This window comes from Haliaeetus albicilla, chromosome 11 (assembly GCF_947461875.1).
Source record: "Haliaeetus albicilla chromosome 11, bHalAlb1.1, whole genome shotgun sequence".
In the NCBI taxonomy this organism is placed as follows: domain Eukaryota; kingdom Metazoa; phylum Chordata; class Aves; order Accipitriformes; family Accipitridae; genus Haliaeetus; species Haliaeetus albicilla.
The window spans coordinates 32,321,656-32,334,924 of record NC_091493.1 but is presented as its reverse complement, the minus strand read 5'-3'; the positions used below and the strand labels follow the sequence as shown (position 1 = coordinate 32,334,924).

Genomic DNA, 13,269 nt, shown 5'->3' with positions numbered 1-13,269 from the left:
GTTCATTGGGATAATTGTTGACAATGCAATGAGCTTAATTGCCTAGTACTGCACAAAAGTTGATTAGGTTCAATTTCATCTGATGTTAAAACAGTTGAATTAGTAGCATTTGATAATAGCTCAACTATCTCTCGAGGAGAGTTTTGGTGTCTCACTCTTGTTCCCAGTGGGCAAGTAAAACAAGACCCATAAATAACAGTAAAGGCTGAGCCAATTGCCACTGAAGTCTGCAGAAAAACTTCATTGACTTCAGTAGGGGTTGGACAAGGACCTCACTGGGAATGCTGTTTTCCTACTCGGCAGAGACATGCAATGAGAAGGGCTACAGAGGGGCTCTGTCAGAACGTGAGCTCTCCTAAGTCATTCCAGGCATTTATGGAGGTGTCTGCCCGAGGGAAAAAATCCTAAACCAGAATTTTATTTGCCAGGGATGATTACAGAAACTGATTTTAAGGCACATGGTTTTCTGAAATCCTTTCTAAGCAGCATTGTTTCTGTTGGTTTAGACTGATTTGAGACCCACTGACAGTAAACATTTTACTTCAAACAAAGAACCTGTACACGTAAAACAAAAGTAAAATCATTTATGCTTTCAGGAATAGATTATTGGCCAATAACTGATATGTTTAAGTTCTGGACATTCTTTGCAATGTGAAGGGAAATCAAGGGGAACGTTAATGGGAAATGTGCTAGAGGCATACTTTTCTGAAGCAGATGAAGGTGCATAAGAAAAATATGTCTACAAAAGTATCTCCTTTAATCTATGTATGTATGGCACAGCCAGCAAGCACAGTGGGCAGTTGTTTTAATTTTTTAACTATCCAAAGAGGCAAAAAAAAATCATGCAATGACTTCTATTGAATGCCATAGCCCACATGAATTAATATCTTGCTTGTTTGGAGTTGCTGCCTTTTTTAATGTACTTCCATCTATTTCATCTTTTAAAAGTCCACTAAGTGTCTGTTTCCTTAGAGCTGTCCACACTTTGGCAACCATCAGTTAGACCAGTAAGTGAGAAATACATTTACCTTAATAAACTTACACATTGATGGCTGAGAAAGTATATTGACTAGAGAGGACTCTGTCTGACCAAAGCCAGCTGATGTAGTATATACACGATAAAAATCAGCAGAACGGACAAGTACATAGTGGCTCTACAATATGAGACAGTTTGATACTGAACAAGTTCTAGCTATGTCCAGATTGGCTTGTCTTTTGTGCAACTTTAGGAAAAAAAAGAAAAGAAAAAAAAGCTGTGATTTCCTTTGAAAAAGAAAACAATGTTTGTGTGGTTATGAAAATGAGAGACATTTTGTTCTTTCTGCTTTAGAATATAAATACATCTCTTTCTTCCCCTTTTATACATTGTTAACAGATTTTTCCATATGAAATGCTCATGGTGACCAACAGAGGGCGAAATAAAATACTAAAAGATGTAGACAGAACCAGGCTTGAGGTAAGAGAAGCAAGTTCCTAAATGCTCGTTCCTGCTGAAGTTGTTTGTTGTTGCACACTTGAAAGCTCAAACACTGAAGTGTGGGTCGTTGTTAGACTGGGAAGATTTCTCAGCACTAAGCAGGGAAAGAGGAGTCAGACAGGGGGAGGAAGCAGCCGCATCTCCACAAACAGTGCTGGGCCAGGAGTCCGACATCTCTGTCTCCCTGCTTATGGACTGAGCTTCTCACAACCCCCTTATGTTTTCAAGCAATTAATTATATACTTGTAAATTTGTTAAAAAGCCCAAAATTGGGGAAGTGCTTTGTAGTCATAGGATCCATGTTGGAATGGAGCAATACTTTCTTTGATCTTGGATCATCTCTTAGCTAAGAGTCAGTGTCAGCCATCCTGGAGGATCAAAAGTCTAACTTTCTTTAACTCATCCATGAGTCCTGTGAGTTAGTTAGACTGGCTGATATCCAAAAAAACGAGGATTTAAATCTCTGCCAACAGATAAAAATTGTTTACAACTTTGTGGATCAGAAAAACTTAAGCAGCCCAGTGGAAATCTGGGGATGTTTAAGTCATTTGTAGTTAGTTAATCTTCTGTGGAGGTGAGTGGAAGGGGCCACAAAAATTTGGGTAAGTAACCATTTATGCACATTTTATGCACTAGTAGATACGTGATCACTAATCAGAATTCGACGGTGTGTTACATTAGTGCCACAGGGAGACTCTTTCCCCATCCAGTGCACTGTAAAGTGGCTGAACAAGAAGTAACTTGTGCACAAGACAGCACCAAAAAATGTTTCATTGGCAGTAGAGAAGTGTGCTGGACAGTTAGTCTGGCCAGACATCTTCCTTTTCAAAACTTTAAATGTAGCATGTCAACCTGCAGCCCCTCTGCAAAGCTCTCCTGAAACCCAGTGTCTGTTTGAACTTCCAGATGTAAGCAGAAGTGACTAGCCTAAAGCCTGGGACAGGGGCATGCAGGAGCTGGTTTTGTTCTCTGGTCTATCACTGCTTGTTGGGTGACTTCAGACAAATCATTTTTCTGTCTCTTGCTTATTCAGCAACTGAAATAGTTCTTCTGATTTCCTTTGCAAACTTCTCAGACTTAACAAATTGCAAAATTTTATTGATTCGTTGAGCACAAGAGTTCACGAGGACTTGGATATGGGTATTGCCAAAGCAGCATTATTTCTTGCAATGGCTCTTACACAGTGATAGTGACATTAAATCCCTAAGGCACTCCTATCTCCTGTTGTGTGTCTTTAGCTTTGACTGACCATTGCCTTTTCTCCTTTTTTTTTTTCCCCCCTTCCCCCCTTTTTTTTTTGTGTGTGTTTTAAAGCGTCACTTAGCACCTGAAGTTTTTCAAGAAATATTTGGCATGACGATACAGGAGTTCGACAAGTTACCTCTCTGGAGACGCAACGACATGAAGAAAAAAGCAAAACTCTTTTAATCTCCCTTTAAACAAACCAACAAAAAATGATATTGTATTATACAGTCCAAACTATTTGGAAGCAACTACTTATCCACCAAAAAGGGAAAATCACATAATGGCACCTCTGTACACAGCAATTGAACAAGATGAACATTTGCCCTCCTGGAACATAGGGAGAAAATATCTGGGCTCAGAAACAACAATGATAGTTTTCAGAGGTGTCGACCTGTTACATGATATTATACAAGATAGGAAACTGTTCTGTTCTTCTCCCTCAATGATATTCCCTTTACTTCTCTCCACAATATGATGGACTTTATTGCTAGAGCCAGGAAGTGCCCTTAGGATGCCTTGTAGACTAAAGTAGTTGTAACCACTCCAAGAACTGGAAAAGAATATATATATATATAAAAATATATATATATGTATGTGTGTTTGCGTGTGTGCGCACATGTATTTATAACTATCCATCTATCTATGTGTGTACGTGTATGTATGTGTATATATGTGTATATATATGGAGAGGAAGATAGATGCTCTGTAGTGAAGGAGAAGCCCTTTGTAACTTATCTACATGGTCACATTAGGTCTTTCATGCAACTGTTTCTTAATTGGCACTCTTTTGAAATGGCATCTTCTTCATGTGATACAATCTGCAAATGTGGGCACTCTGCTCACTTACAGTACATACCAGTTGAATTTCTGGAAAATGGACTCCTTGTATATATTTGCTAGAATATAGGAAGTGAATTGCTGTGTGTTGTCAGTCTTCCCTCTTCCACACTTTCTGCTTGAATTAATAAGGCTGGAGCTTAACCAGTCCTTTGAATAATTTAAGATCACTTAAGTAATGGGAATGGTGGAGAAGAGTCAGTTTTCTTGTAATTCAGTCCAGGAGATGGGTGGATGGGGGTGGGCGTGACAGAGTGAGAAAATGCTTATTTAAGTGTGCCCTGGTTCGCACCCAGAGATTTCGGGACAGACTCCCTGCTAGTAATTACTAGTACAGCTCATCAGACTGCAGTGGAGTCGTAGGATTTTACATCAGCAGGGAAGATGGTTCTCTGCAAGCTAACACACAAATTCATCCCTCTTAGGGAGGAATGTTTATGAATTAAAAGGTACCATCAAGGTGCCATGCTCTGCCAATAGAGGCTTTTTGATTAAATTGCAGTTGCTGTTGTCAATATGGCACAGTGCATGGGGCCAAGCACTCTTTTTAGTTAATGTAGTTTTTCACTTGTGCTTGGAATAGAGGGCACAGGCTTTCTTTTTTTTTTTTTCCCCTCTTTTGAAGTGTCAAAGCTCCAGCCTTGGTTATTTTTATTTCCCTTTGTGCCTGACTTGGTTTTTGAAGACAGAGTAATCATGCAAGACAGTTTCTGAGCTGCATTGAACTCCTTATTGCTTTCAGTCTTCTTCCAATATGCTGCAGCTTAAAAAAACTGCCTGTATATACCTTAACTGCTTCTGGGCAAGTCCTATACAGAGGAGGACATGAGCACCAAAGTAATTGAATTAATTCATTGCGGCTGCAAGGTCAGCTTTTTCTCTTCCTTGGTGCTTAACTGCCAATGTATACTGCACTAATGAGCCTGTCTCCTGATATGGGAGAGGGTCATTTAGGTTCTGTGTCTGTCAAAGAATATCAAGGTTTCATTTTTAATGCAGAAACTTTTGGCACTGGAGACATCAGAACCTTTGTATTTTCTGTTATATGAGACATTGGTGTTAAAATCTGGAAGTCAGGAAGGGGAAACAGTCCCGTGTAGTTGTGAGATTCAGTACGACTGTGTTGAGCTCTCTATATCCCCAAATGGCATTTCACCATGAAATGTGCAGGACAGCCCAAATCCTGCCTCTTCTTTGCTGGTTTAGGAAGTCCTGTTGCAACAGATCACTGTGGTTCCTTTGATAAAATCTGAGTTGAAAATTCAGTATATAAGAGACAGATACAGGGGATCAGCACCTGCTCCATGTCCCTAGACATAAGGGAATGGTGAGTCTATGGGACAAGCTGGAGAATATGCTACTGTGCAGATACAGCATCACAGTTCCCACTGAACAGAAGAAGCCCTCAGTGAACACTGTGACACACTCAGTTGTGAGTAAGCTCTCTGGATGTTACTGAGATTGCAGCAAGGATCAGTTCAACATGTTTTCCTTCATTTTTCAGAAGAAGCATCTGAAAGGGTTTTAGAGAAACACTGAGAAGTAAATGAGAATGTTAGGGGCACTGGCAGTTTGAGATGCATTTTTAAGTGACTGCTGAAACCAAATCCATACAACAAAAGAACAGCAGTGTTTTACAGTCACAGGCTTTGAGAATGCTGGAGTCTCAGAAATTCAGTGTTTGTCACCTGCAAGGTGTGGCTTAACTTTGAGATGGCTTAACTGAGTTTTAGTGCACTTAAATATTAAAATTCTCCAAATTTTGCCAGCCCACATCCTACAGCCAGTACTGTGCTTCTGCCTCTCAAACATAGTAGGCATCACGGGTCTTTTAGCCCAAGTCACCTTGACAATAAACCTTTTTGATCTGAAGACTTGCTCTCTCAAGGATGTGAGCTGCCGGTCTGCGTTTTTCTGTCCCTATCTCTAGATCACTATTGAATTTCTCACAGCATATATGAATACAGTACACAGTCATTTCAGAAATGACTAAGCCAGGTTGTTTTCTCTCCTCTCTCTCCTCTCCAAAAGAAAAAAAGAAAGAAAAAAAAGTAAAAAAAAAACAACAAAAAAAACCAAAACTCAACCTCCTAGCCTGTGAAGAATGACAGGGTAATTTGTATCTGCTTCATCAACTGAGAATTTAAAACTGCAGTTGTGGCTTGGGAAGGAATGAAGAGAAGCCAGTTCAGATGCTGCAGAAACAATTAATCTCTAACTGGATTTTTGGGCCACTGCTGGTTCACATCTCACTGGAGTGGAACATAGTCAGTTCACAGCCCTCTGCACTAGACTTAATACTGCATTATTTCTGAGTAAGAACACGAAGAGTTTTTTGAGCTTCAATTTCATGCCTATAGTTAATTCCCCTTAATTATCCCAACCATCTACATGTAGACACAGCTGAAGAGATCGCCTGTCCATAAAAACCATGCTGCATCCAGCCACAGGGGGTGTGTGTTTTCTGCAGTGGGCTTAGCGATTGTCACTGCAACATTTTCTATTCTTTCATCTGGTCTTCCCACCTAATAAAACCAGAAATGTAGCCCCAGGGAGAATTTTCTGTGTAAGCAGTGAATCATTTTCCTAGTTATCTATCGAGTAGCACTTTCTTGGGCAGTTCTTTGTAATTCTCCTCTTCAGTATACCCTTGAGACATGTTAGGGGTTGGACTAGATGATCTTTAAAGGTCCTTTCCAACCCAAACCATTCTATGATTCTGTGAATATGCCTTAAGTACATGCTTACATTCTTCTATCTCCTGCAAAGCATTTGAGCTTCTGATAAAGTCCCATCAAACTCAGTGCTGTCAACAGAATGTCATTGCTAAGAGGACTGAGAACTGATTGCTTTTGTCTTGGTTTTTCCCCCTTTTCTGCTTTAGGAGTGATGTAAGAGCAAAGACCTGTCAAAACATTGCAAAATAACCACACGTGTAAAATGGGATTATGTACACATGCAGGTTCTCAAACACAGGTGCACATGTAGCACGCACACTCCCCATTTGGAGTTGAGATACTATGTGAGTAGTTAACCTGGAATTTCGAAATAGTATGTAGTGTTGAATAGATAGTGGTCCATTAAGTTAGAAAGGTTGTCACTTCCATCTGTGCTTGTATCCGGGGGGCTTGTGGATACCTGAGATGTACTGAGTGTGCAAAAGGCAGGGTCAGTTTCCCACATCATGGAAGTGCCAGGTTGGCCACAAGTGATATCATTTAAAAGGCCTCCTTAGGCATATGTGACCATTTGCAGCACCCATCCCTGGCACTGCTTAGATGGAAGGGTAATACCCTGTGCAATAGTTTTCATATTAACAGGGAATCCAGAGATCTGACTTACTCGGTTTTGTGCCCGCTCCAGATACTGGTCTGATAACTTCCATATGAACAAGTAAAGAACTGGTCTGTGTTACAGTGGGAACAGCTGGCCATACCCTCTATACCCATGCCTTAACTTAGCATAAGCTCCAGCCTACCGTGAGTCAGAAGTTGAAATAAATATGTTGTTCATCATCTCTGACGATAGTAGAATTAAGCCAACTTGAAGAGCAGATTTGGAAATTACTAAACTCTCCACTATTTCTCAATGAAGCAATGTGATCTATTGTGGCCTCAGTTCAGGAACAGCATCTCAACTCTGCCAGCGTCCTATCCCAAACCTGCTAAACTTTCTGTACAACTAGAAGAGTTAAGTTCTTGTGAAGTTTGCTCACAGAATTTCTTTTTTTTTTTTCTTTTTGTTTATTATCATCTTATGCTGGTGTCATTTAAGACAGGTTTTAGAGGCATCTCAGAAACATAATTGTTTTCAGTTTGGTAAGTAGCCTTTCATTAAATATGGCTTGTGATGCATTATGGACATAGCTGCAGTGTGCTGTGAAAGGTTAGACTAGGAGAACAGTAAGTTTCTTAATAGCTGTATGTGGGACAAGATAGCTCTGTGGCTCCAGTAGTGCTTTTATTTCTGTCAAGACAGATGTCATCTCTCCTTACAAAGTCCTATAGTCCTAAGTCTGTGGGCCTAGCACTGAAGTGCTTGCTGCCCTTTCCCTGTTGCAATTGGGAAATCCTTTCTCAGCCGTGTAGTTCAGAGGTCCTGCTGTTTAGGGGAGGTCATGAGGAGTCTCTTTTGTAAAAGTTTGTTATGGTGAAATTAGACACATTTTAAAGTGAAATGCCTTTCTGCAAGCCATGCTTCTCCTGGTCAGGTAATATCAATGGATGGAGAAGGATTAAGTTCTGGGAAGGAGGAGGGCTGGCATACACTCATTTCTCCAGCGTTTGCCAGGGTGGTGTTTAGCAGACTTAGAGGAAAATGCGGGCATGAGCCTGCGGTTCCTATGTCAAATTGTGGGGAAGTCAAGTTTGGAGCCCATGGCTAACAAGCATCTATACTGACATTAATGGTATGAAGCTGTTATAACAAGTGACAGAAAAATTAACTTCCAACCCAGTAAAAATACAAACATCCTCTAAACTCCTCTTGGAATGACTTATCTGGGCTCACCCTGACTTAGGAGGAGATCTTGGCATATTTGGGCCGTGGCCTCGTAGAGCAGACTAAATGGAAACCGGCCTTTCTCCCACTCCACGATTCATTGCTTTCCTTCAGAATGTGTTTGTGGAGGAGGATGTCCACGTCCTGGAAGTTACCCATGACAGTGAAAAATACCAGTCAATGATAATGATGATGCAATAGAACACGTGTAGGAAACAGGAAAATCAACTAATCTGTCCTGAAAAGCCACTCATCTTTCCGTGTCAGAGAGACACTTAGGGCTTGACTCCACAGCCCCCTTCCCCATTCGGTTAGCCCCAGGTCATGGTCCAGTTCATGCCCTGTCAAACTTTTTGGCCCTGTCAACACACCTGCTAGAGTCCAGCGTAGTCTTCAGGGTAGTTGCATAGCAAGGGCTGGTCTTGACAGTATGTGGTATGTTTTTACCCCATTGCTATGTAACGAAGATCTAGAGAGAGCTACTGAGCACTGTGATAGTAGTACAATGCGCCTTTCTCTTTTAATTTAGAAACACCCTTATCACTGTGGGTTGCAGGACTGCTCTGGCTGGTGAGTTTTGCCTTGTGATTTCTCCCACACACCTTTTTTGTGCTTAATAAAATAAGAAACAAAAAATCTATCACAACGCAAAGATACAGAGTTTTTAGTCAGACAACTCTGCTGGCAAGAGCTATGTCATGCCTGCATTTGGCAGGGAGATAATAAGTATTATTAATTTTAATGTAAGCATCAGTGCAGGAAGTGGGAATGTAATTGGCCATTAATGTTGTTTGCCTGTATGCAAAATGAATTATTTGTTGCCCAAAGGGCTTCCAGCAGGGAAATAAGATTTCTGCTAATGATTTCCTAAAAAATGCTTGTCCATGTGAAGAGATAATACTTCCACGTGCATTGCAGTCTTTCTTTTGAGGTAGAAAGACATGACTGAAGGCAAACAGTAACCTGTTTTGTCAGGATCACCACAGTTAATACAAGTGTTGCTCCCAGGACTTGCAAAGCTGAGTCCCATGGGACTTGCTCCTAGGCATTAGGAAATGAAGCATTTCAAGCAGCAGAAGCAGCTATGGGAATTCCAGCGGTGCCTTACCAGGCTGAGTCTCTAGCTCCCTTAGGCGCTTTGACAGGTCCCACTGGACACTTGCCTGGGCTTTTGTCACTGAACACCCTCCAGAAAGCACTTCCCTCCAAATGCAAAACACTGCAATCAGTGGAGCCTCTCACTGACATCTGCACGCTTTGGAGCAGGCTCTTTCTCAGCTGGCTAGCCCAGGTAAGTCTCTGACTGCTGTGTATGCCCACAGCCAGGAGCTCTGTATTGCATTACTGGATCAGTCCTGTCCAAGCAGTGTGGCTTGGTGGTTGCTGACAACTCTTCCTGTAAGGGGGCCTTACAGCTGGGGTCTGGTTTTTTTTAAGCTTTGGAAACCGAAACTAATTTTTCAAAGGTATATTTCCCTTTAAATCAGTAGATTTTGGCAATAGGATTTTTTATTATTTTATTTTTCTTTTCTCCTCCCTCCGCATGTTACAAACCAGCGTTTTGGGGAGGTGTCCCTGTGTTTTCCATTCATCTGTGAGACAGCTCTCTTTCTGAGTCTCTGTAAAAGTGAATCAATGTCTTGTCTGTACAGTAAGTCTGCTTGTAAGCATAATGAAAAGTTGAGCTGGATTGCTGTTCTGTACAATTAGTGTTTCCACTGTCATACCGCAAACAGCACATATTGCACTTCTGTGCCACTGTAATCTGCATCACTGTTGTATTCAAGTCAATGAATAAAGTTTGGAGCTTTATTCTTAATTGCTGGATTCATGTTGCCTCATTTATTTGGCTTTTTTTTCATCTTGCAGAGTTATATCAAAGTCCTCTTACAAAACAGGATGTGCTCTCAAGAAGGAGAGAGGTGAGATATGAATTACCACAGCAGGACAGATGAACAGTTACACAGCTTCATTGAAATTATCACAGAAGGTTTGAAAATGGTCACAAGGCTTCTTGTAACTTTGTCACTAGAAATAGATATTCATAGAAACCATGTAGGAGCGTTAATTTTGTGTGGTCAGTTTGTGGTTTAAAAGGACCTGAGGTATCAGCAATGTCAGCTAGGACATGTTGTTGCATCACCTTCATAGGCTAAATGGTTTCCTTTCTTTATCCTTGCGAGTTCAGCTAAAATTTTAGTCCCTGACTTGAAAACATATTTACATGCATAGTATTAAAGTTAGGTGTTTGCTTAATTACCTGGAACCTGCCCAGTCTTAGTCTGGGTGTAGAAGGTAGGGGACGATGCCACTCAAGGAAATAGGGCTATAAAACACCTATGAATGTGCTGAACGCCTGGGTCTCCAGCAGACCATAGTAGCAGCAGACCTAAGCACGCTGCACCTCAGAGGAATCTGTACCAATTCCTGTCAGTACGTCAGAAGAAAGACATGTCAAGGGACTTCACTCATTATTGCATGTAGATATCCCCTGGAAAAGAAGCCGCTCATACACAGCTCTCTAGATGACCTGCTGAACATCATCGCTGAATTAATTTGAGCCTCCTGCAGTTATGGGACCTGGAGCAACCAGAGCTGGAGCCTCATTAGGATTGGCCTCTGGGCTTGTTAGTTAAAGGGGAGGAGAGGTGTGGCGGTGTTACTATTTGAAGTGAAGCCACTGGGGATCCATCCTAAAAAAACCTCAAAGGGGGTGGGAAAGAATCGTGCCTCAGGCTGTTGATGATGTGAGCTGCAGCCCTCTGTTCAGGGGCAGGAGCGATGCAGCACACATCTTGCGCAGCGTCCTTGAGCCTACAGAACGCCCCTGCAGCATCAGGATCTGTGCCCTGCAGATAACATGTTCCCCATCTTCTGTTCTGCTCCTCAGCCCTCTGAGACTTATCCCTGCCCTTGCCCTACCTCGATACTGTGCACAGGTTCTCCCTCACAACAAAGGTAGAGGTTTCCCCAGGGTTTTACTGCAATATACTGTGTTGAGTATATCTAAGGACTGAGTCTCAGATGAGATGGGGGCTCAGGTTCCTGCTTGGAGAGCAAGAGGTGGGGAATTCAGCACCACCATGAAGTTGGCCTTTAGCAAAGTTCATATCTGCCCCGTTCACTTCCCAGGCCAAGCCTAGATTTTTGTTGTGTTACCTGTGTGCTGGAACTTGCACAAGAGAAACTCTTTTGTGAACAAATCCAGCAAAGCGACCTGGTGGCAGTTAGATGCTTCCTCTCTGTGGATGGCTTACTCCAGAGATTGTATTTTTGCTGTAGGTGGGACAAAATCAAATCAAAATCAGAAAATCAGATTCATTTATTGCAACTGCTGGAAATACAACTCGTTGAGGGGCAGAAGCACCTCTTCAGTAGAGTGTTTAAACAGAAGTTTTTTGCTATCTATATTGCTGCACTGCCTCGCTGGAAGAGCCCTAATCCTGAACTGGACGATCTGTATATACAGAGTGGAGATGATCCTTGCGTTGCACATTTAATTGGCTAATTTTCAACAGGCATGTAGGCCCATGGACTTCAGCAGATTGGCGCATGTGTTCCAGTATTCCTCGATTCCTCGTTACTCTGTTTCCTCCGTGTTTACAGATGTTTCCTGCCAGGCCACTTCACAGCCCTCAGAGCTGTCAGACCAGGTATGAATGAGGCCATAATGACCCATTTTCTATCCTCTTCTTTTCAGGACCAGCACTGAGAAACTTCAGGTTTTCTAGGAAACCGTAGCCTCTTGTGAGCAAACCTTGGCTGACAGCACTTGTTGCTGTGGATGTTACTGGTGGGGAGTGCTCGGCAAACCTGAGCCAGAGGAATTAGGAAGACACAGGGACATTTTTGAACATCTGCCTGTTAGTCTGAAAGGCAAACATAGAGTCCAAGAGAAACCTTCTGTCAAAAAAGTTTTGCGCTGCTTATTTGCCCTTCCCCTGGACAACCAGACATCAGGGAGATGTTTCCTTGCTGCTCAGCAGGGCAGGACCCCATTCCCTGCCTGCCAGCCTGCAGCCCCCAAGCACTTCCATGTTAGGTGCTCCCCAGGCATCTCCTGTTAGCCTCCCTGGGCATCTCCACACAGTTAGGGAGTAGGGAAGGTCTGTGCATGGAGTATCTGCTTAAAAAAAACACAAGTATAGGTCTAGGATTTGGCCTCGGAAATTTTCTTGAAAGTTTCCCAACCATGGAAGAGAAAAAAAAGTCTCCCTTTTGAATCAATGTCACTTACTCTTGAAAATCCACTGCCTGAGTCTCGGCTCCTTCCCTGTAGCAAGTTACGGTGTCGTGCCAGCCCTAGGACGTGTCCTGCCAACCCAAGCTCTGGAGCTCCTAAACAGCAATCCCCCAGCTGGGGATCTTTGACCCAGCAGCGTAACGGAGCAGTTGCTCCATTACAGCCTTCCCCAGCGCAGAGCAGTTGGGAATATTATCGCCGTGAACGCACTCCTGTGTGTAGAGCAAATTCACAAGGATCTGTTGCAGTCATCAGCCCCACAGTGTGACAGTGCCAGCCAGGCTAAGCGCATTTTTAATTTCCCTCCAGTTAAATACACAAGCCCAGTGAAATCTAAGTCCAGAGGTTTGGGGATTTTTTTTTTTTTAATTGTTAGACCATTTTTCCCTCCTCCCCTCCTCCCCACAAATAATGTGAGGTTTATGACCCCTGAGTAATGACTGTGGAATGCACTGCATCCTACAGCCATCTCAAGGCATCTGGCAATGGGAATCTTCACAGCATGTCAAAAATACACAGATAATACCACTGTAAATAGCTCAGATCAAAACAAGTCAAATGTCAATGCTAATTTGCTGTCAAGTATATAGCTCAAGACCACTTCCTCCTGCAAAAAGAGAAACCCAGTTCCCAAGTGTGACTTGCTCCCCACCAAAAGAAGCTTGTTCTCCACCAAAAAGCTCCCCAAACTCTGAATGAACAAGAGTGGGGTTTTTTTTTTCCCCTTGCTGATTTATTTTTCTGTAGCTTTTGTGCCTGTCTGCTGCTGAGTCTGAGGCTGGGAAATGAAACTTCAGTTTTGCCTGCCATATTTCTATTGTAAAAAAGGACTCTTGGGAGAGATATTTACTGTTTTCTATGGCTCAGTCAGAGGGCGAGAGAGAAAACTTGTTCCAGGAGTTCCCATTACAAAGCATTTTTTCACATAGGCTCACTTTTATTTTTTAAGGAATGGGAGATTAAAGAG

At 42.3% G+C, this 13,269-nt stretch overlaps 1 protein-coding gene across 2 annotated transcripts in view; it reads left to right on the top strand.

The window, feature by feature from the left end:
• ABLIM1 (actin binding LIM protein 1) overlaps positions 1-9,878 on the top strand; it is a 209,877-nt gene extending 199,999 nt beyond the window's left edge. For both annotated transcript variants that reach the window (XM_069797057.1, XM_069797056.1), the window contains 2 exons: positions 1,376-1,456; positions 2,792-9,878. In XM_069797057.1, the coding sequence (XP_069653158.1) occupies positions 1,376-1,456; positions 2,792-2,905 (195 nt within the window). In that variant the 3' untranslated portion in view covers positions 2,906-9,878. The remainder of the gene's footprint in view (positions 1-1,375; positions 1,457-2,791) is intronic.
• The last annotated feature ends 3,391 nt before the right edge of the window (positions 9,879-13,269 follow it).